The following is a 24,855-nucleotide window of genomic DNA, read 5'->3' on the forward strand; positions in this document are numbered from 1 at the left end:
GGAAATGGATACAGGAAGCATTAGATTGACACATGCGTTTTTTTCATGACCTACAAAGAATCATTTTTAACAAGGTCGTGACTCTGTAGCTCCTTGTACGTAAACACGAGCAGACTACTCTGTGGCTGCTATTGGTGCCTCATGGCATGCAAATGCATGTATGTAAGCTTTTTGTAGCTCTTGCGCTTACAAGAAAGGAGGAACAAAAGAGAAAAGTGTCTCGTATAAACACATATCTGTAGCTGCTTCGTTTCTAATAAGGCGCATTTGCTCCCTGTATATGACTTCACTTCTGCGATTCACTCCCATCATTTGTTACTAGGGAACCACTAGTACAAGGAAAAGTGGCCTGATGGTCTAGGGTGGGGGCGAGAACGTCTTTTTTGCACAAGCTCTCTTGTAACTCAGTATCTTCACTTGGGCGGTTTTCTTCTAAAACGTACAACTTACGCAACAACAGTAGTAAGCGTGGTAGTGTTAGAGCAGTTGTAGCAGTAATAATAGTAGTCTTTCCCTGCTGTAAAATCAGGACTCTCACAATTGACCTTTGACCCCCAGCACTCGAGTCAAAAAATGAATATGAAGCGTTTTTGAGGGATTGCTTGAACCGACGTGTTTTGTGGAGTACGTCGGCAACTGCTTTTCTGCTCGTCTTATATGTGAAGAGTTATATATGTATACCATCACCACCATCATCATCATCACGACAAAAGCTCTACCCCTTTCGTTTTATGCATCTTTCCTCTGGTGACATAGAAAGGGGTATTTAAGGTGTATTACGTGCACACTAGACTGCTATGGAGGCCTACTGTTGTATATAGGGAGTTATGTGCTGAGGTGTATGTACACCATAGACTGTTAAGATAAAGGCGTATTGTACTCCTTATGCTTGTGTGTGTGAGGTGCGTGAATGTTTATTTACAAGGTAGAGTATTAGGTATGAAGACGTATTATAGTCTTTTCTGGTGTGGTATGTGCTAAGGTGTATGTACACAGTACACCGTTAGTTATGGGGGCGTACTGGTGTCTTTTTTGGAGGATTGTGCTGTGGTGTATTTACACCGTACACTATTAATTACGAAGGTATATTATTGTCGTTTTGGGGTGGTTGTGTGTGTTTAGGTGTGAGTAGTACGTACACCACCTAGACTGTCAGTTATGGAGGCGCATCACTGTATTTGGAATGTCGTGTGTTGAGGTGTACGTGCACCCTAGACTGTTAGTTACGAAGGCGTATCATTGTATTTGGGATTGTGTGTTGAGGTGTATGTACACTCTAGACGGCTAGCTATGGAAGCGTAATACTGTATCTAGGATGTGGTGTGTTGAGGTGTATGTACACCGTATACTGTTAGCTATGGAGGCGTATTGTTTTTTTTGGAATGTTGTGTGTTGAGGTGTATGTACACCATAGACTATCAGTTATGGAAGCGTGTTGTTGTGTTTGGGTTGTTGTGTGTTGAGGTGTATGTACACCCGGGATTGTTAGTTATGGAGGCATAATACTGTAATTGGGATGTTGTGTGTTGAGGTGTATATACACCCGAGACTGTTAGTTACGGAGGCGTAAGCCTGTAATTAAAATGTTGTGTGTTGAGGGGTATATACCTTCTAGACTGTTAATCATGGAGGCGTATGCTTGGGATGTTGCGTGTTGAGGTGTATATACACCCTAGACTGTTGGCTATGGAGGCCTATTACTGCTTTTCTAGGGTGCTGTATAGGTTAAGGTGTAGTAGTATGTGCATCACCGTAGTCTACCATTATGAAGGCTTCTCCCTTTTTTTGGTCTGGTAATGTGATGTACATACGTCTTCACTCAAGGCTGTTATTGTGACGAGTGGAACGAATAACAGCACGCTGCGTTTGCAGCACAATGTGAAAGTTCTTTTTCAACGAGACTACCAGTACAACTAGTGTTATTACTACTGCTGTTACTGTATCTTGGTTTCACGTACCACCACCGGAAAGAAGGGTATTAGAAGAATCAGTAGGTGGTTTCAAACTAGTCATTAATGTACATCTTATCGTGTAAACCCTACATACTATGTAACAGAGGTCATCGTCATTAAGCATAGAAGGCATGCAGTACATGCCAGAGTAAATGCCAGAGTAAAGTGTTATCTCCATTTAAAGAATATAGGCGATCTGACTCTATGTCTTTACTTTTGAAATGTAGACAGTATTTCTTTTCTGAAGAAAAAAAAGGTCAATAGTAGATTTTCTTCGTAACACTGGACAGATACAACCAAAAGAAACTTCTGTCTCTTTAATATTTTTTTTGTTACTATATATATGTATGCACAGAATCTGTGTACATATATATGTATATACATGGCGTTATATGTAACATATATATAAGGTAATATATATATTGTATGATATATAATTATACAACATATCTGTATACATTATGTCAAAAAAGTATGTACTACATATAATATATACATACGTATGTATAAAGAAACTACTTAACTAAATATAGCGCTAAATGTTACTCCATATATATGATATGCCTACAAATCAATATACACGAGTTGTGGTTGCTGCTGCTGCTGTTTGTGCTGCTTTTATCTCTCTATTGCTTGTGCTTTCTATATATCTGTATGTTGCTAGTGCCGCGGGTACCCCACTCCGTATCTCTCCGTATTGATGAAGCTTTCGTGGCGCACTGTCAGAGGAATGATTACCTATGACGACGCTTTCAACTTCTGCAGTCGTCGCTTCTCTCCCTCTTCTGGCAAGCATTACATAGACATGTACACAATACAAATTATACTATGTAGTGATACGTTAATATGTACAAATACACATATTCTTACATTAGATCCAAATGTATATGTATTCGAAATACGTATATGTATGTTCAGATTGATGTTAGTCTTTGATAGCTTTGGCTCTTTATTTTTGCTCTTACTTGACAAAAGACAAATCCGCCTTTTTTCGCTGTCTTTTTTTTTGTTCTAAGGTGTATTACATTTGTAGAATACATACGCACCTACAGATGTATCGTAAGTGTATGGACATACAAGAAGTATGTATGTCTACGTATGTACGTATGCACATTTGTATTATACCTTTGCATTACATCTGCCTTTCTATGCAGGTACGAACACATGTGTATACGCGTCTCTAGTTCTGTGTATTTGTACTTCGTGACGTCTGAAGAATCGTTGATTCGTATATGGGCACGTACTTCCTGTCTTGCAGTAGTTCTCCATGTGTGTATCTATCTATCCATCTATCTGTCTCTGTCTCTCTCTCTCTCTCTCTCTATATATATATATATATATATATATATGCACGTACTGATCATATGTATGATTAATCGTCTACATGTATCCATGTATGTAGGTTCTCATGTGTGAACAACAGTCGTCTCTAAAGATACATATTCTTCCGTAACTATGTATGAATTGTGGTCGTCTATGTGTATATATGCGCTTACGTACCGATAATTACGTACTTAGTAGTAGTCTTATATTTGTATACGGGTGCATGACTACAATGTATGAATGATAGCCGTCTATTAGCATAGTTTTGGTGCGCACTTCCTGCATATCAGTAGTCCTCTATTTGTATATATGTATGTGTGTATGTATGTATGTATGTATGTATGTATGTACAATAGTGCATATATTTGTGTGGAGATGTATCGATGGGAGTATTATTACCACCCTCTAGTTTCTATTGAGAAGTCAAACTCTCCCTGCATTTTCATTCAAACCGACAGTCATTATTAGTATCAGAACTACTATTACTAGTATTATCACTGTTAGTACTGTTATTATAGATTGCCTTCATATTCTTGTCTTCTCTTCTTTGCACGAGAGGGCTATTCATGCCATCCAATTCTATATAATCAGCGAATCAGTATATATTCGTGTACCAAATGTTGAATTACACTGCAGTGTATTATATGCCTCTGTGTTTATGACTGAAGACGTTTTACCGAAAAATGTAAATATAAATATCCAGCTGGTATTGTATGTATACATATATATACGGCCACTGCAAGCAGGTGCAGGGGTTCTTCGTTCGTCATGGTTGGATGACTAGACCTTGTTGTCATCTTCTTGCAGGAAATAACACTCCTATTGTAGAGATATATATACATATGCACGTATAAATATATGTGTCCATATATATGTGTATATATGTATATTTATGAATATGTACTACGGTCGTCAAAGAAACACCAGCTGCCTTATCACCATCATCCCCCTTCATAGACACGTAATATACATACATATATGCATATTATATACATATGCGTATACTATACATATGCCTCTATATACATACGCCAGATATATATATATGTATATTTTTTTAATGCCTGTATATGCATATGCGTATATAGATATACATACTACAATATATATATCATATGTATAAAGAGAGATGTGTCCAGCTGATATGTAGATACATAGGGATATCTGTACGCACTCGCTTATCGAGAGATTTATGAATCTCTGGGAAAGTCATGTATTCATATATCGACTCTGTTATCTCTGCAGCTGTAGAAAAGAAACAGGTGCTTCAGTCGTTGCAAATCGTTCTTGTGTGTAGATGGTCGTCAGCAAATACCTTTTCAAGACAAGGAGGCCTAATATATTCGAAAACAGATTTGTATGTTCTTAATTATTTCGGTGACTGGTCCAAATCTACGTATGTATGTCTCTCTTAGTGGCGCATATCTATGTATATAAATGCATATATATATAGAGAGAGAGAGAGATATATATACCTATCTAAGCACATGTCTTCCCATCTAATTATTTATGTCTTCTGTGTCGCGCGACCATGATGATGTTGATACTCCGATATATATATTTATGTAAATATAGTGAATTTCCAGGTTATTTTGTTATACGCCCCTCCTGATATACATATATATACCTAAATCTACATATACATATATATATATATATATACAAACCTGCTCCCATATCTGATCGAAAGACATGTGTATATATGTATATATGTTTCTACATATACATATATATGTCTTATATACATGTACTTAAAATCAAAACATATATATATATATATATATATATTCACGGCTGTATATATATTTCTAAGCTTATTGTGTATCTCTTTTCTGACGTACATATATCCATCAAGATATATATATATAATTATATATATCTATGTATAGAGATATATATGTATATATAGTCATGAAGAGGAACTACTTAGCTCTCTATTGTTTTTAGTATTCACACATCTGTAGGAAAGAGCATATATATGTGTGTCTCCTGTGTTCTGAGCCGAGAGAGAAAGAGGAGAGAGAAAACTACGACAGATATGTATTGTATACTCTCCCCACTCGTTTGTTTGGTATTGTAGACCGCATGTATATATGTAAGTGTGCTCTCTGTATATTGAAACGAGAGACAGAGAGAGAGAGAAAACTACGGCAGGTCTGTAGCATCTTTCTTCTCCACCTTTTCAGTACTATATGGCGCGCATATATATATATATTTATGTGGCTTCTACATAGTGAGAAGAGCAAGAAGGTTATGGCAGAAGTGTATTAGGATCTCCTCCTCTGATTTCGCCTTTTCAACCTTGTAGAGCTCATTCATATATATATATATATATATATATACTATGCATGTATATATATATGCCTGCTGTATATGGACTGCTAGCAGGTCTGTTTATTTTAGTGTTATCGCCCTCTTCTTTTTAGAAAATATTCCTAGGTGCATACATATATGTATATATATATATATACATATATATATATCTATAAGTATATATGCAGACGAAAAAACATCTATATGTATGTATATGTGTGTGCTGTCTGTTTGACAGCTTGCAGATGTATATTATCATAACGTCCTTTCGCCGTAGTATTGTGAAGCGGATATGCATATATGTATGTATGTAAATATATATGTATATATGCCATGCGTGCTGTATATTGCGACCTCTGTGGCACAGCTCTGTATTGACATTATACCCTTTCTTAATCTCGCTTATATACTGCTTGGGGCAAATATATATATATATATATATATATAAGCTCTCGACAATATATACAGCAGGCATATATATATATATATATGCCTGCTGTATATATTGTCGAGAGCTGCGTCACAGCATCTCTTTATATATATATGTATATGTATGTACATGATATACATATATATATATTTATATATATATATAAATATATATATATATATATACATCTATGTGTATTTGAATGCGTGTCTGTTGTGTATCTTATCAGAAGCTGCTGCTTCACAACAAAACGCCTTTGTATTATTGTCTATACCTCCTTCGCTTCCTTGGAGGCTCTTAAGGTTCTTCTTCTTCTACTACTCGTGTGTAGGGAAGTATGTATACATTGGGGACAAAGGGAGAGAAATAATATATATATACATACATACACATTGTGACGAGGTATGAAAATCCATACTTCATGGTTTTTTTTTGTGAATTGTGTACTATCCTTTCAACCGCCATTTTTTCAAATTTTCGTTCTTAGCAGCCTTCCTCATTGATAGAGCTGCTTTTGCAATCTCTTCATCCCCCCACCCCCTTCCTCATACCATTAGTTGTGTTCATCTTCGACTCTCCTCCTCCGCTACATCTTTACATTCCGCACGAATTTTTGTTTTCCTCTCCTTGTGTTGGTCTGCTACTCTCCTTCTTCGTTATATCTTTACATTCCGCACGAATTTTTGTTTTCTCTCCTTGTGTTGGTCTGCTACTCTCCTTCTTCGTTATATCTTTACATTCCGCACGAAGTTTTGTTTGCCTCTCCTTGTGTTGGTCTGCTACTCTCCTTCTTCGTTATATCTTTACATTCCACACGAATTTTTGTTTTCCTCTCCTTGTGTTGGTCTGCTACTCTCCTTCTTCGTTATATCTTTACTTTCCGCTCGAATTTTTGTTTTCCTCTCCTTGTGTTGGTCTGCTACTCCTCCTTCTTCGTTATATCTTTACTTTCCGCTCGAATTTTTGTTTTCCTCTCCTTGGTGCTGGTCTACTACTCTCCGTCTCCTCTACATATTTACATTCCGCTCAAATTTTTGTTTTCCTCTCCCCTGTGTTGGTCTGCTACTCTCGAGATTCTTATTTTCCTCTAACACGCTTTCTCTCTCTCCGTCTCTCTGCATCTTTCCGTCTCTCTCTTTGTGGGTCTGCCTGTCTGTACGCTTTCCTCGACATCTCTTTGTCACGTGCCTATTTTCGTTCTCCTCCTCCTCTTCCTCCTCCTTTTCTATCTCTCTGTGTGTGTCTCCGTTTCCTTCTTTCAGCATCTCCCCTTCCTCTCATTATATAACGTCTACTACTATGCTATATTCTCACCCTCTGTTTGCATGCATGCACCCGAAAAATGTTCTTTAAGGACTATTGCTCTCAGCACCCTCTCGTCATAATCTCCTGCTCGCGAGTGCTTCCTTTCATTCCTGTTTCAGTTCTCCCTTTCACATACATATATATATATATACACGTGTACATGTATATATGCATGCACTTGTACATATGTGAATATATTTACCTCTCTAAATAAATATGTATATATGTACATATTTATAATAAGATACATATATATATGAATATATGTATGTTGCCTATATATATTGTATATGTATATGTCCTCATTTTGAGTAGCTTGCGGCGGTATTATGTGACCACCGACCCCGATCTTTCTCTGAATGTTTTTGTACATTATGGTTCTTCTTTTTCACACATTTCATGCCTCTCTTCCTGACTTGTATATTCTTTTTACTGCCCCTTGGTGAGTGTCTCGTGACCCGTTGTACGTGTGTCTCTGTGTGTCTGTGTGTGTGTCCACACATCTACGTGTATGTATGTGTGTGTATGTCTTCGTTTTTCGTGAGAACTCTTTCTTTCTTCTTGGAGCATTCTTTTTTTCTTGCACGTTTACGAAGTTCGTATACTGGCGCCATGGGGAATCACTGTGGAAAAGGTTGTCACCCACGCCTCGGAGACTACTCCATCAGCAAAGGGTTGCTGGTGACTCGCGGAGAAGACGATATACGCAGACACTACAAAATCGGCAAAGAGCTGGGGTCTGGGTCCTTCGGGCAAGTGCGAGAGTGTACTAAAGAGAGATACGAATGAAGTGTTTGCAGTGAAAATCATCGAGAGAAAAATGACTGCGAAGGAAAAAATGATTCCGGGACGTCCCTCCAACGAACAAATGATGCGTTCCGAAGTCAACATACTCAAGATGCTTGGTAATAATACAACACACAACACAACAGCATGCAGGCGACCGCGAGGAATGAAGGAAGAGCCAACTCCATTACATACGTATTTCTATATAAAGAGAGACACACAGAGGGAAAAACAAGAGAGACAGGAAGAGAAAAAAAGAGATATATTCACACTGGTATACAGATATGAACAAGGGAACCCTATCATATATATACATATATCCTGTATGTACACATATATGTATATACATATATATATTCTGTATGTACATACCTATATGTATATATATATATATATTGTGCATGTACATATACATATATATATGTAAAAACATTGTTTATGTACCTACACACATATATATATATATAAAGTATAGAGGTGAGTATATGTTCTTTTCAGCATGTGACAAACCACTTGATATAGAATCACACAAGCATGGGGGTGTAGTACCTACGCTACCCTATATATATATATATATATACATATATATATATATATATTCAAATATTCTTGAAACCTCTCTAAAGATATACACGAATATATATATATATATGTATATATATATATATTTTTTTTTTCAGCTGTCTACAGGTATATATACTCTCATGTGTATACATATTGATTTGCATGATTTTTGTGACTTGAGATCACGAACACTCCTACATCAAAATGAGAACATAACATTCATACGTATAAAGACACGGAAGCCTAAGTCCCACACCCCCATGAATATACGTATATATATATATATATATACGTATGCATGTTCGTGTATACATATGTAAGTATGAATATACATATGTATGTATAAATATATATATATATATATACGTATGACACCCTCTGGCTTATACCTACATGTATATATACGTGTGTATATTTGTGGATACATATGTAAGCATGAATATACCTATATATGTATGGATATACATATATATACTATATATATCCATTATGGCCGTGGTTCACAGGCTGAAAAACTCTGTATGTATATCGTGTTTGCTCCTCTGTATGTCAGCCGTATTGCAGGTCTAGAAGGCGTATGCACACCCCCACCCCGCCGTATTCACAACTCACCCCCGCGTATTCATACCCCCAGACTGGCAAGCCTGTCAGTCTTTTTTTCGAGTAGCTGTGGCGCAGGGAAGAGTCTATACCTCCACCCCTATACTTATACATCTCTGTGCACATATACATGTGTATGTATTGTATAGGTATATGTCCATATGTATATAGACAGAGAGAGAGGAAGGGAGAGAAGGACATATCTGTACTGAGGCACAAATTGATGTGTATATTAGTTGTTTCATTCGGGAGAAGTACGAGTGCGCTTCAATACAAAAACATGCACATATGTATTGAGAAAGCATACGTCCACTCCTAAGCTTACACCTCTATATGTATTTATACTAATAAATGAGTACACCTATTTAGTATATATATATATATGTATTCATATTTATATGTATACTAGGTATTTCTCATTCCAAGAAATCATATTTCGCGCTTATGTATACATAACCTATATATATTATATATATATGTATATGCATATCGGATGTTTTAATATATGAGACGGGTGTTTCCGTTATATATTGGCTAGAAAAACGTAAGTCCACCCCTATCCTTACACTTCTATACATATGTCTATTATCTGACAGATAAATATATACCTATATATATATATAACAGGTCGCTTCGTGTGTATACAGCACTTACATAAACAGACGCTACGATTAGGGCTTTACGGTGGTCTTCATTCTGTGTTGGCGCATATGTACGTACACCCCCGTGCTTGCTGCACTGAAAGAGTCGTCCCCGCTTGTGGCATTCATACACATACAGCTCAACGACTCTCTGTGTATGTATATATGTATGTATATGCATGTATGTATGTGTATGTATGTATATGCATTCATGTATATGTATGTATGTATGTTTATACGTATGCATAAGTGCGAGTGTATCTGTATATGTGCGTGTGTGTGGATGTGGATGTGTGGAAGTGTGTACATATATATATGTTACATATATATATATTATCTCAGCTTACACGTATACTTCCCTGCTTACTGTTTCCACTGGAGCCATTTTCGCGCGTGTGAAGCAAGTACTCACACAGCTCCACTACTGTTGTGCGTGTGTGTGTGTGTGTGTATGTACATTTTATGTATGCACGTATACACGTACACCACCTGCGTGTTGTATCTGGGCATGTGTCTGGTAGTAGACTACCACTGAAGGCTTATGAAGTTAGTAATTTGCGCTTCAGTACCCTGGTATGTGTAGAGCATCCTAAGCACGTCCTCTCGTTATTATGTCATTTCAATAGTAAGTATTCAAGTATACAGATGAAGACATCACACAACCACACTGCACTCCATGCGGTAGTATTGCTGGTGGTCGTGCTTGATAAATTACTGGTCGACATACTACTTATGGGAAGAAGGTGCTAATGCGTGCGTAGCCCCCGCGTGCCATCTGCTCTCATACTCGTAATATACATACGTATGCCTATACATATACATATGAATAACTGATTATAAATATGCTCATGTATACTTACATATATATTTACATATGTCTGATTCGAATACGCTCATGTATACGTACAAATATACATATATATATACATATGCTTGAAGTGAGTGTGTACGTGTACAGTGATATATATATATATATACTTCTCTGTGAGCGTAGTGGAGTTGTACATACATACTTAGTCAGTAAACATATAGTTGTGTATATATGTAGAAGGGTATGCGTGTACAGAGGCAGACAGGCTACGTAGGGGGAGGGAAGGGAAATAAGAAGGTAAAAGAGAGATGAAACATACACACTCTCCCTCTCATTCTGTGTGTGAGTGTGTGGTGTGTGTGAGTGTATGTGTATATATGCGGATTTATACCTGTGTATTACGTTTACGTGTGTTCGAGCTGCTGCAAACCCTCATCGGTCCCATTCTTTTTCTCTCTGTTTCTTCTTCGTGTCTGTGTGTGTGTCTGTGTGTGTATATATGTATATGGATGTCTTTGTACGTATATATATATATATATGTACGTGTGTATAGATTGCTGCAGACCATCATCCGTCCGAGATCACTCTCTGGTTCTGCTTGTTGTGCCTTAGTGGATGTCTTTGTATATATATGTATACGTGTTAACTATACTGCTGCAGACCATCATCCGCCCATCATCTTTCTTTTTTTCGCTTCTTTATATGTGTGTGGGTGTCTGCATATATATATATATATATATGTATGAATGAGTATCCGAACTGTGTATATATGTATATCCGTGTGTATGTACTGCTGCAGACCCTCATCCGCCCATAATCTCTCTTTCACTCTCTTCTCTATGTTTGTGGGGGTGTCTGTATGTATATATATGTATATATATAAATGAGTGTCCAGATATATATATATACGTGTGTTTATACTGCTGTAGATCATCATCCGCCCATGGTCCTCTCTTCCACTCTCTTCTTTATGTTTGTGTGGGTGTCTGTATATTTATATGTGTATATATATAAATATACCCGGGGTTGTCCAGATATATATATATATATATATGTATACATGTGTATACACTGCTGCATACCATCATCCATACATAATCTCTCTCTCTATCTCTTCTTTGTGTTTGTGTGGGTATCGGTTTATATATTAATAGACGTATACGTATGCATATACTGTATGCAGACACTCATCCGTCCGTAATTTCTCTTTCAGTGGCCTCCTCGTGTGTGCATGTGTGTGTGAGTGTGTATGTATACGTATGTGTGTGTGTATTTGTGTGTTATGCTTAAAGTTTGTAAATACTGCTGCGGGTGTGTATATACTACTGCAGACGATCCACACATAATGCAGATTGTAGTTTTCGTTTGTGCGTACATGTATAGATATATATATTTATTGCTGGATACGTGTATGCGTATATTGTTGTGGGTATATATATGTGTGTGTGTGTATACTTGTGTGCAGACCATCCGCACATAGTTAAATATGTGGATTTCTTTGAGGATCGATATTTCTTTTACGCGGTATTGGAGTTGCTTGCTGGAGGGGAGCTCTTCTATCGAATTGTGAAGAGAACGAAGTTGACAGAGCAAGACGCCTCTAACTTTTGCAAGCAGATGATTTCAGCTCTTGCGTATTTGCATGAGCGTCAGATAGTGCATCGTGATATTAAGGTACAAGGATTTCCACTGTCTCTTCTTTTAAATCACGAGAATATAGAAAAAGGAGGAAAGAGCTCTTTGTTGTGTGGATGTATATTTTATGTACATGTATATTGTCGTGTTCTGTAGGCAGGATTAGTGCTGCTCTCTTCCGAGTACGAATCGACGAATTAGTACGATTATATATACATACACAGCTACATAGAAGCATACGTACATCCACATAAGTATATATATGTTGTCATGTGTATGTATTATGCATGGTGCTCTACTACCATCACGAACTAGGTAGTTGAGGGTGAACCAGTGGCTAAACACAACTATTAAATTAATTTTGTGAGACTATTATCATTCAGCCTGCGTGTATGCATCTGTGTACAGATATTACTGTTGCTCTCTTACTACTCTTCGTTGCTCTCCAATACTGTTGACTCTGTGTTGTCATGCGTATATATATTATGAGTATTGCTGTATTATGATTATTAGCGATGAAGTCGCCATCAAATAATTAGTCTACTCCACAAGATGGATACACTACAGCAACATCAGCTGCAGGAAGAGCAGTAAAATTGATCGCAATACCAACAGCAGTAATTACCCAGCAGGAACAGCGGCAACAGCATCACAACTGTTGTGTATACATAACAGTAGTGGTTCTCTACAGTTGTTCTGTTGCTCTAGTATTCGTGTGTGAGTGTGTGTGTTGTCATGTATATATACTATACTGGCGTTGCTTCACTGTTCCATTATTGCTGCTGTAATAGTACTAGTCTACCTTCTAATGTGTGTACGTATATATGTGTATATATGTAGTGTACGTACTACTCTGTTATGATATATCCGTGCTGCTCTACTATCCATACATGTATGTGTTGTCATGTATATATAATATACTGCTTAACTTAACTAATGCTTAACTAATTCATTATTGTTGCTGCAATAGTAATAGTGTACTGCTGACGTGAGTCTTTTTTTGTGTGACAGTCATCACCTACTCTTCCTCTTCCTTTCTCTTCTTCTGTTGTAGCTGCTCTCTCATCTACACGTTATTGCTCTTAGACACACACGTCTCTCTGCACATTTTTAGAAACCTTTATAGTTCTTCTTCGTGTTATATGTCTGCCTCTCTATATTCTATATATTCTCATTACCATATTTTTTATATTCTATATATGTAGTAGATATTCTCATTACTATATTACTTCTTCGTATGGTCTATGCCCATTACCAAATACTTGTACTTCTTCGGGTCGTAATATCTGTTAGGTCTGCTCTTCGCCTATTTTTAATATAATACATACGTATATGTGCAGATATATATATATATCTATATACATAGTATATTACTGCTACTTCTTTTTGTATTGCCTGTTATGCCTTTTCTCTATCTAATATATGATATATATATATATGTATATATATGCCCATAAATATATACGATATATGATATATATATGTATATATATGCCCATAAATATATACGACTTCTTCTTCTTCTTCGTATTGTCTGCTGTGTGTTTTTTCGATATTGTCCATAATAAATATATACGCCTATTACCATATTACTTCTACTTCTTTTTCGTAGTATATGTTAGGTCTGAATTTCTATAAAGTATATAGTATACATATACATATGTATGAATGTATATACGTATTATATGCGCATTACCACAATACTGCTTCTTCGTCTTCGTATTATATGCCTAGATCTGCTTCTCTATCTTGTATATAATCTATATATATATATGTACATATGTATATATATATATGCCCATCACTATAGTATTACTTCTTCTTCGTATTGAATGTTAGGTCTGCTTCTCTATCTTGCATATAATCTATATATATGTACATATGTATATATATATGCCCATCACTATAGTATTACTTCTTCCTTCGTATTGAATGTTAGGTCTGCTTCTCTATCTTGCATATAATCTATATATATGTACAAATGTATGTATATTTATATATGCCCCATTACTAGAGTATTACTTGTTCTTCTTCGTATTACATAGTAGGTCTGCTCCTCTATCTTGTATATAATATATATATATATGTACATATATGCATATGCCCACTACTATAGTCCATTTTCTTCTCTCTATTTTCGTATCAGCTGTAGTGTCCTGCTTTTGTAATCGTTTCTAAACATTGTAAGTTTCCCTTTCCAAAAATTTGCGTTACTATAGTAGATGTGTATTCCACTCTCTCTACTACCGTCCTCCTCTTCATCAGCCGCTTCCCGCTACCCCAAACTTCTTCTTCCCCGCGGATTGGTCTGTCTGTGAGAATGTCCATATAATTATATTCTGCCCTCTTCCCTGCATTCTCTGTATTATTCTTTTTTATCCGTCAGCCACCGTCATAATTTTTTTCCTTCTTCCTACCGTTACTTACTGTTTCCCTACATATATATATATATATGTGATGCCTGTTTATATGTATATATATGTGTAATGCCTGTGTATATGTGTATATATATGTGTAATGCCTGTGTATATGTATATATATATGTGTAATGCCTGTGTATATGTATAGATATGTGTAATGCCTGTGTATATGTGTATATATATGTGTGTGTGTGATGCCTTCTAGTCGAGGCCGCATATACTGGTGTCTTAGACCCCCCTCCACGTCAGCCAGACCACCGGAGATCATCTTCTTTCCGTTATTACCTATACTAACTCTTTCTTACATCACTATAGATATATATACATATATATATATATAGTGCTTGTTTCTCTAGGACATATATAATTGTGTCCTCCACCCTCCTTCATTCTTCTATTATCGTCAGCTACCATTATAACTCTTCGTTCTCGCACCACGTACTATCTTTTGGTTCGATATTTATGATATGTATATATCTCTATATGTCTCTCTCTCTTATGTAAATATGTATATACACATATATCTATATATGTATATGTGTGGTCTATACATATACATATGTACTGTGTGTTCTTCAGTGCTATATATAGTAGTATCTTCCCTCCCTCCGCCCGTCCGCCCTTCCCCCCTCTCTGAGTCTTCATTCTAATTCTTTTTTTTTGTACGTGCAGTGCGTACGGTAATCATGTCAACTCTACATGATACTGTAACAACTACTCCTGTCGTAATACGTAGTCAGGCACCACTGTATTACTACTACTACTAATACTTTTTTTTTCTTCTACGCTTTTTGTATGTATGTTTTTTTCATTTTCCCTAAGTGCTCTACTCAACAATAGACTTCTCTTTTTTTCATTCTTCTTTTATCCTTAGTGAATACATAATCATTCTTCCTTTTGCGTCTAATGCTACACACTACAGAAACATACATGGTACCAGGACAGCAACCATGTGTCGAGAGTGTGTATGTACGTCAGTTCTTCTTCTGTCGGCTCGCTGAATTATCATAGTGTGCGTGTGTGAAACACAGTCTTGCAGTTTATACTATACAGTAGATATTGTGACACTGTCATCGTACAGCATCCACTACTGTGCCTCCCTCATTCTCCCTCTATCTCTCTCTCTGCCCCATATATATATATATATATATGCATGCATGGTGTGCTCTAGATATGTGTATTGTGTGTGTGTTAGTACTGCTCTATCACACAGGTGTAGCGTGTGTGTGTGTGTGTGTGTGGTGTGTCCATGTACATGTGTGTGTGTATGCGTGTCCATACGGCGCTATCTGAGACGTTGTAAAATATAAATTCGTATGTATATAAACGTATACATATATACATGTGTATGGTTGTAAATACATATATACACATACATATGGCTATATATACATATATATGTATATTGGTATATACCACATATATATGGTATTGGTGTATATAAGTACTTGTTGTGCTTCGAGGAGGTCATGTGACTTCACATATTCGTGTTGTGCTGCTCTCTGGAAATTCCTCTTGAATTTCTACTCTGTGTAAGTGTGTGTGTGCGGGTATTCTCCATCTCTTCCTACGTTTCTGCGCCTGTGTGTGCGGGTGCTCTCTATTCCCTCCGAGCTTTCTGCTCTTGTGTGCGTGTGCGTGTGTGCTACGCTGCTCTTTTTGGTTTTCGTTGGACAGGCAGAAAATTTTATGTACAAAGGACAACTCCCCCGATGCGGTCGTGAAACTCATCGACTTTGGCATGTCCTCGCGAGTAAGACGCCTCTCGCGCTTCCTTTCTTATTCTTTTCGACCTCTTCCGAGTTAAGTGTGACGACTTCCGCTCTATTTCACAGGGGACACACACTCACACACGGGCTCATATACACACACAGACACACACGCACATATATGCATACAGACACGCGCGCATATGTATTCATACAGACACGCGCGCATATGTATTCGTCAAGACACGCACGCCTATGTTTTTATACAGACACGCACGCACATGCATATACACACCCACACACGTGTGCACATTCGTGCACGCGCCACCCGCGTATATGTTTGTGTTTGGGGGACCCTTCTTTCAGTATGAGGGCGACTTCGACTTGTTCGCACAAGCGTCTAACACTCACAGTTACACGGACACACATACAATACACACACATCAACACACATACCGCGACATACACGCGCATATACACAGACACAGACACAAGCGCACATACATGCGCGCACACACACACACACACACACACACACACACACACACATATACGTAACATACATATATACATACATACATACATACATACATACATACATACATACATACATACATACATACATACATACATACATACATACATACATACATACATACATACATACATACATACATACCATACATACATACATACATACATACATACATACATACATACATACATACATACATACATACATACATACATACATACATACATACATACATACATACATACATACATACATACATACATACATACATACATACATACATACATACATACATACATACATACATACATACATACATACATACATACATACATACATACATACATACATACATACATACATACATACATACATACATACATACATACATACATACATACATACATACATACATACATACATACATACTTACATACGTACATACATACATATACTATACATACATATACATACATATACATACATATACATACATATACATACATACAATATACATACATACATATAGATACATACATACATGCATACATACATACGTACATACATACACGGGATGACAGACTGCTGAATATACATATGCATATAGATATATATGTATACATATATATATATGCAAGCGTCACTACTGAAGGAATTCTGGTATAGCGTCTATAAGAATACTACGTAGTCTAGCAGGTACTCTTCAAGCCTTAGCCAGCAGTGGCCCCAAATGACGGTACTTGCCAGGAGGTGCTTACTTACGTATGCCATCTACTTATACTACTGCTACTACTTCTCCTCCTCCTTCTCACTGTTTTATATATACCCACATGCGTGGCGCTCCACCTACTTGCGGCCTCCTCTTCCCAGCACGATTACCTGTGTGGGTGTATATATGTACATGTCTACGTGTGTATATGTGTGTGTGTGTGTGTATGTACATTTACTAGTACGCGTGTGCATGTGTAAGTGTACATATGGTAGTACGCGTCTGTGTGCGTGTGGGTGTACATGGTGTGTGTGTGTGTAGATATATACAACTACGCCAGTAACTGTTTTGTATATGCGTACATGGAGCATGCATGTGGAGGAGGTCTGTGTGTGTGTGTGTGTCTGTGTATGGGGGGTATTGGGGGTTGGCAGCACCCGTGCGTTTTCTCTTTGTACACGGTGCACGACTCACGGAAAAATGGTCGAATTTTCTGTCTGCAGTATGTATACCGCTTTTCGAGAGTGTAAGTGTGAAGGAGAGGCACGTTCTCTCTATGTGTGTGTGTGAGATACACATACATGCATGAAATATACATACATACACATACATGCATACGTAAATACGTACTTCTGCATGTAATTTATCTACACGTACGTGAGAACGTGAGTATAAAGGAGACGCACATTTGTTGTCTCTATGTGTACGTGTGTGGGTGATGTATATTTGTCTCCACGTTATGTGTGGGATGTGTAAATAGTTCGTGAGGGAAACGCTTATTGTGAATACACGGTTTGTATACGACCCTCTGGCTGTGTGCCTGTGTGTGTGTGTGTGTATGCGCCTGCGCAAATGTATGTGTGGAGCATGTATATGCAAAGTATGTACACGCGAGTGTATGGAGGTACGTATTTGATATTGATGCCTCAGGTGTTTTCTGTTAGAGCAAATGATGTTTTATGCTCTTTTATTTCGTTTTTACTTCTCATATGATTTTTTGCATCTCTGCCCTCTTTTTTTTTCCATCTTCCTCTCTTCTCTTACTCGCAGCTTCCGGAGTCCGGGTATTTAACTGATCTTTGTGGGTCGCCGCACTACATATCTCCAGAGTTAATAGAGTAAGCAACCCGCATGACATATATGTGTGTGTGTATACGTGTGTGAATAGGTGTGTGTGTGTATATGGGTGTGAATGTATATGTATATGGGTGTGAATGTATATGTATATGTGTATGTTTGTGTGTGTGTGTGTCATGTACTGTGCCATTTTCACTTACTGACGATACGCTTGTTGTCTGTAGTGCTTTCTTTCTGTTGATATAGTGTGCGTCATACATAGTAGTGCTCTCTCGGTGTTGCTGGTCGTATGTTTGTTATATATTGCTCTCTCTCTCCCTTTCTGTTGCTGGCGATATGCATGTTACGTACACAAACGTGTTACATCGTGTATGTGATTGCGTATAACTTATTGCTCTTTGTACTCGAAGTTGACAACAACAACAATAACTGCTGCTTGAAAAAAGAGTGTACTAGTGCTTCTTGCGGCCTCCTCTTAAATATATTAGTGTTTAGTACGAATTAAACTACCGCCGCTTGTGTCGCCCCAGTTCTAAGGGTCTATGGTCTCACTACTCGTTGTAGGTATATATATATATATATATATATATATATATATATACGTATATACTACTGGTTATTTGTATAGGTATGTATGTATATATGTGTGTATACATATATACATATATACTAGTGGTTATGTCTATAGGTATATATATGTATGTGTATACATACATACATATATACTGCTGCTTACATGTATAGGTACATATATATATATATATATATACGTATATACTACTGGTTATTTGTATAGGTATGTATATTATGTATATATATATATATATATGTATACATACATACATATATACTGCTGCTTACATGTATAGGTACATATATATATATATATATTATAGATATATATATATACATACATATATACTGCTGCTTACATGTATAGGTACATATATATATTTATATATATATATATATATTATAGATATATACATACATATATATTGCTGCTTATATGTATAGGTTATATGCATGATATTATACATAGTGCTGTGTTGCTCTTGCTCTTTTTCCTCCTCCTTCTCCTCATTGTCCTCCTCCTCCTTTCGTTATGTGTGTATGTATGTGCGTTATTTCAATGATTAGGAGACACTATGGCTGCAGTGTGGACATGTGGGCGTTCGGCGTGATGTTATTCCTCATGCTTTTCGGGAGATATCCATTTGAAGGCAGTAAACCTGCGCTTATTGCAGTAAGAAGAACCAACAGAGCTTTTCTCCTTTGTCTTAGTTCTTTTTTCTCTTTCTATCTGTCTCCAATACCACATATATATATGTATGAGTATATATATACGTATGTACGAATGTATGCATGCATGTATGTATGCATGTATGTATATATATGTCTCTCTCTCTCTATATATATATATGTATGTATTATGTATGCGCTAGCACAGCATACATTTAACCCCTTCCTTTCTCCTCCCTTTTCATTCTTCGGGACTCTGTTTTCTCGTGTATATTTCTGTCTGGCGAAGACGACTACTTACTTTCTGTTCTTACTCTTCCAATACTGCACGAGATTCTACATACATCCATCTTCACGATGTTGTTGACAGGTAAAACAACACGCATATCCAGAGGAGAGAAAAGGATGACCACAAGAAACCTCTCCTCACGATTGATGCGGCGAGCTCTCTACACCCACAATGATGTACAAGATAAAGGAAAAAAATAAGTGGTAGTAGTAGTAATAGTAGTAGTAGCAGTAGTAAGAGTACTAGTAGAGCAAGTAACGCTACATACAGAACCTGTATACATGCGTGTGTGTGTGTTTGTGTGTGTGTGTGTGTGTGTGAGTGATTTGCGTGTGTGTATGTGTGTGTGTGTGTGTGTATACATGGAGCCTGTGTGTGTGAGACTCTACACATGGTGCCTGTGTGTGTGTGTGTGTGTGTGTGTCTGTGTCTGTATACCTTGTGCGTGTGTGTGTCTGTGTGTGTGTATACCTTGTGCGTGTGTCTGTGTGTCTGTATGTATACCTTGTGCGTGTGTGTGTGTGTGTGTGCGTGTTTGTGTGTCTGTATACCTTGTGCCTGTGTGTGTGTGATACTATATACGTGGTGTCAGTGTGTGTGTGTGTGTATACATGGTGCGTGTGCGTGAGAGACTCCGTACGTGGTGCGTGTGTGTGTTTGTATACATGGTGCATGTGAGTAGTGTCAGCAGACGTGTGAGTGTGTGTGTGGCGGTGTTTGTTCAGGTGTGCGTGTATGTGCGTGTGCGTATGTGTGTCTCTAAACGTGATGCCTGTGTGTACCTATGTGAACGTGGTGCGTGTGGTTGTCTCTATAACCGGCGCGTGTGTCTCTACACACGGTGCGTGTGTGTGTCTGTATACTTGTGTGTGTGTGTCTCTCTGTCTGTCTTCATACGTGCGTTTGGCTGTATGTGTGTATTTATGTTTGTATGTATGTTTTTATGTATGTACGTATGTATGTATGTGTATACGTCCGTGTGTGTGTGTGTGTGTGGGTGTCTGTACGTGGTGCGTGTGTGTATATACGTATACGTGGTGATGGTGTGTGTGTGTGTGTGTTTGTGTGGCGGTCGCACCGTTGGTTTCCGATAGCGTACGACGTGTGCGTTCTAGTAGTAGAACTGGAGGACGGGAGAGGAGAGAACATTGCTCGTATATATCATACATGTATGCCTTTACGGGGTATATGGGTGTTGTGTATGTATCGCTGTGTAATGACGGTTCACTGAACTGTCCTAGTACTACTACGACTACATTGTACACACACACACATACACATATACACATACAAACACATAGACATATACATATACACACACACATACACGTATACGTACACACACATACGCATATACACACACACACACACAGAGAAAAGGATAGGGCATATGGCACTTAAATGATATAATATATGTGTGATGAAGCAGAGAGAGCAGTTGATTCTGAGATGTGTAGTACTGGCCGTTCTTCTTTTCTTATCTCCTTACATTCGTGTGTATATATTCATAATAGTACGGCGAAACATTGTATTGCATCTTTTGTGTGTGTATTACATGTATGAATGTGTGTGCACGCGCGACGATAAATAGAACAGACGTCGTATGGGGAATGCCACTGCTGCATTTCATTATGTGTCCCTGTCTCGGTCGCATTTCTCTGTGGTGGTGTCCGTATATATGTGTGTTTGTGAATATGTGTGTGTGTATGTGTGAATACATGTGTGCGTTTGTGTGTGAATATGTGTGTGTTTGTGTGTGTGTGTGTGTGTGTGTGCGAATGTGTGAATGTGTGAATGTGTGAATGTGTGTGCGTATACATGTGCGTGTGTCTGTGTGTATGAGTATATTTGTGCGAATATGTGTGTGTGTATGTGTTTGTTTGTATGTATAAGGTACTGATGATGAGGAAGAAGATGGAGGAAAGAGAAACGAGCCACACACGTGCTCATTGTGCTTCTGCCCGGGTATCCGCTCGGGTCTACTACGATGATAATACTACTACTACAACTACTAATACTTGTATTATAATATACGCTTGAGTGTATTACGATGTTAATACTAATAATAATACTGATACTGATATTACAGTAATACGCTTGAGTCTACTACAATGATAATACTAGTAATATTAATACTAATATTAAAATATACGCTTGAGTGTATTACGATGATAATACCACTAATACTACTAATACTTAGTTAATACTACTTGTAGTAATAGTGACACCTTCTCCCCCCCTGCATTCTCTTCTTCTGTATCACGCGTATAGACATCTGAATTATAATTGTGTGACCCCAACGCCCAACAGCGCCATCCTCGCTGGCTCGTCTTTTCCGTTCTTTTTATTCAGAAAGAAGTTCAGACGAAGGATATCGACTGGACGACGGAGGAGTGTTTACATCTTACCGACTCCTGCATCGACTTTGTGAGTCGCCTACTCGACAGAAACCCCAAGACGCGTCTTACTGCCGCACAAGGTAAAGTTTTCTTCACGTACGGTTGCATTATTGCCTCTCAAACCCACTACAACACGTCTGCTATCAGTGTGTGTCATGTGCTTACATTCGTCTCCTTGCCCTATTCGTTTTTCATTCTTTCTATTACTCCTGACAACGCTTAACACGTCTCTTAATGGTTGATGTGTAAAGAGGCTCTACTCACTCCCTTCCTTTCTTCTGCTGACCTTCTCTTCTGCTCTTGCGCACCTCTCTCGTATGAAGCTGCTATACATTCTCTGTGTATAACCTAGCCAGAATAAGAGTCTGGTGGATCCGTTTTCTTATCTGCGTCTCCGACTTCCCGTCTGTCTGTCTGCTTCGCTGTCGCTTTGTCTCTATCTGTTTGTGTCTATCTGTGCTTGTCTGTGTATCTGCATCTCTCTGTCGATGTAAAATCCGTGTCTGTCCGTGTGTACGTCTCTGTGTCTGTTTGTGTGTATGCCTCTGTGTTTGTGTCTGACTCTCTGTTTGCATTTCTGTCGATCTGTCTCCATCTGTCTGTGTCTGTCTGTCTGTACTCGTCTGCCTGTATCTTTGTGTGTTTGTCTGTCTGTCAGCGTGTATCTGTGTCTGCCTGTGTCTGTCTGTGTTTGTCTTTCTGTATCTGTACCTGTTTGCGTCTACTGTGGCTGTGTGTCTCTGGCTATCTCTGGGTGTGTATCTGTCTGTCGTTGTGCAGCCCTCTTCTCTTGAAATTCCTCTGTCGGTATGTGCTGCCGTCACGTAACCAAAACACATCTAAGCAGATAATACATATATATATGTGTATATACATACACGTGTATGTGTATATATATGTAGTGGTAGGTAGTTTTGACAGTACTCACAGAGGAACTCTCTCTGCTTTTCTAGCAACACCTTCCCTCGTGTAAACTGCGTATACTAGTTACAAAGTGCTCTCAAAAAAAGAAGCTCTGCTGACTTCTATTTCTCGACTGCTTTGCGTGCATGGATGTGTGGTGTATAAATGTGTGAAGGTCATCTCTCTACGCGTAAACACATGCATGCACGCACGTGCATGCATTTGCGAGCATGTATGTAATACCTTCCTGGTGGTGAGTTATATCCATGTAGACCAGTATATATGGAAGTCTACACATATGTATAGTGAGAGAGAGTGAGACAAATAGAAGAGGAATGGAGATATACATACGTTATTGTTGTGTACACAAATGTATGACAACGCTGTGTATATCAGGATAAAAACAGAGAGAGAGTGAGTTAGAGGTAGAGACAAAAAACAAGAGAAAGAGAGCATACTATGTAAGAGCTAAACATCAACACAAAGGAGGTCTACTCGATTGTGGGAAAGAATAGTAAGCAGAAGGGACATACATATAATTATTGTGTACACAAATGTATGACTCCACTGTATATATCAATATATATATATATGTATAGGGAGAGTGGTGCATGGCACATAGACACACGAACCAGTGTTAGAGCAGCTATTCTATATATATAAAGGGGGAGTGGTACATGGCACATAGACACACGAAACAGTTATAGAGCCTATATATATGTATATATGTACAGGGAGAGTGACAGACAAAGACAATGAAGAAGAGAAAGAGAGCATACTGTAGAAGAGCCGACTATATATATATATATATATGTAGGCATACCATATGTATATATATACACATATATATATACGCATACACATATATATATACACAATATATGTGGGGCCACGTCAGACTGACGAGTAGACGAGGGTCTACTCGGAGCATTGTGAGTGTGAGGGACATCACACGGTGTTGTCTGTACGTTGTCTCAATCTTTACTAACCTTCCTGTACAAGACTCTCTCTCTCTTCTTCTCTCTCTGAGTCTCTGTACCTGTCTCTGTCTTTCTCCTATCTTTCTCTCTATGCATCATGCCCCCTGTTTCTTCTAGTTCCCCGTCACTTGAGTCTCTATACACACTACCTCTGTGAATATGTCGATATGCGCATGTATGTGTGTGTGTATGTATGTACGTATTATGGATAGATGTGCATGTATACGCACGA

General features: G+C 37.9%; 1 protein-coding gene across 1 annotated transcript; it reads left to right on the top strand.

Annotated features, from left to right (window-relative positions):
- Window positions 1-7,935: 7,935 nt before the first annotated feature.
- Window positions 7,936-22,820, top strand: LOC131479428 (probable myosin light chain kinase DDB_G0275057; the record flags this gene model as incomplete). The annotated part of the gene is given in 8 exon segments (XM_058659934.1): window positions 7,936-8,094; window positions 8,096-8,228; window positions 12,191-12,399; window positions 16,458-16,484; window positions 16,486-16,533; window positions 18,784-18,851; window positions 19,951-20,056; window positions 22,694-22,820. Coding segments are annotated over 8 exon segments (877 nt in total), but the record flags the coding sequence as incomplete, so codon positions are not given.
- Window positions 22,821-24,855: the final 2,035 nt, after the last annotated feature.

The sequence above is a fragment of the Ochotona princeps genome, unplaced genomic scaffold, assembly GCF_030435755.1.
Source record: "Ochotona princeps isolate mOchPri1 unplaced genomic scaffold, mOchPri1.hap1 HAP1_SCAFFOLD_3477, whole genome shotgun sequence".
NCBI lineage: Eukaryota > Metazoa > Chordata > Mammalia > Lagomorpha > Ochotonidae > Ochotona > Ochotona princeps.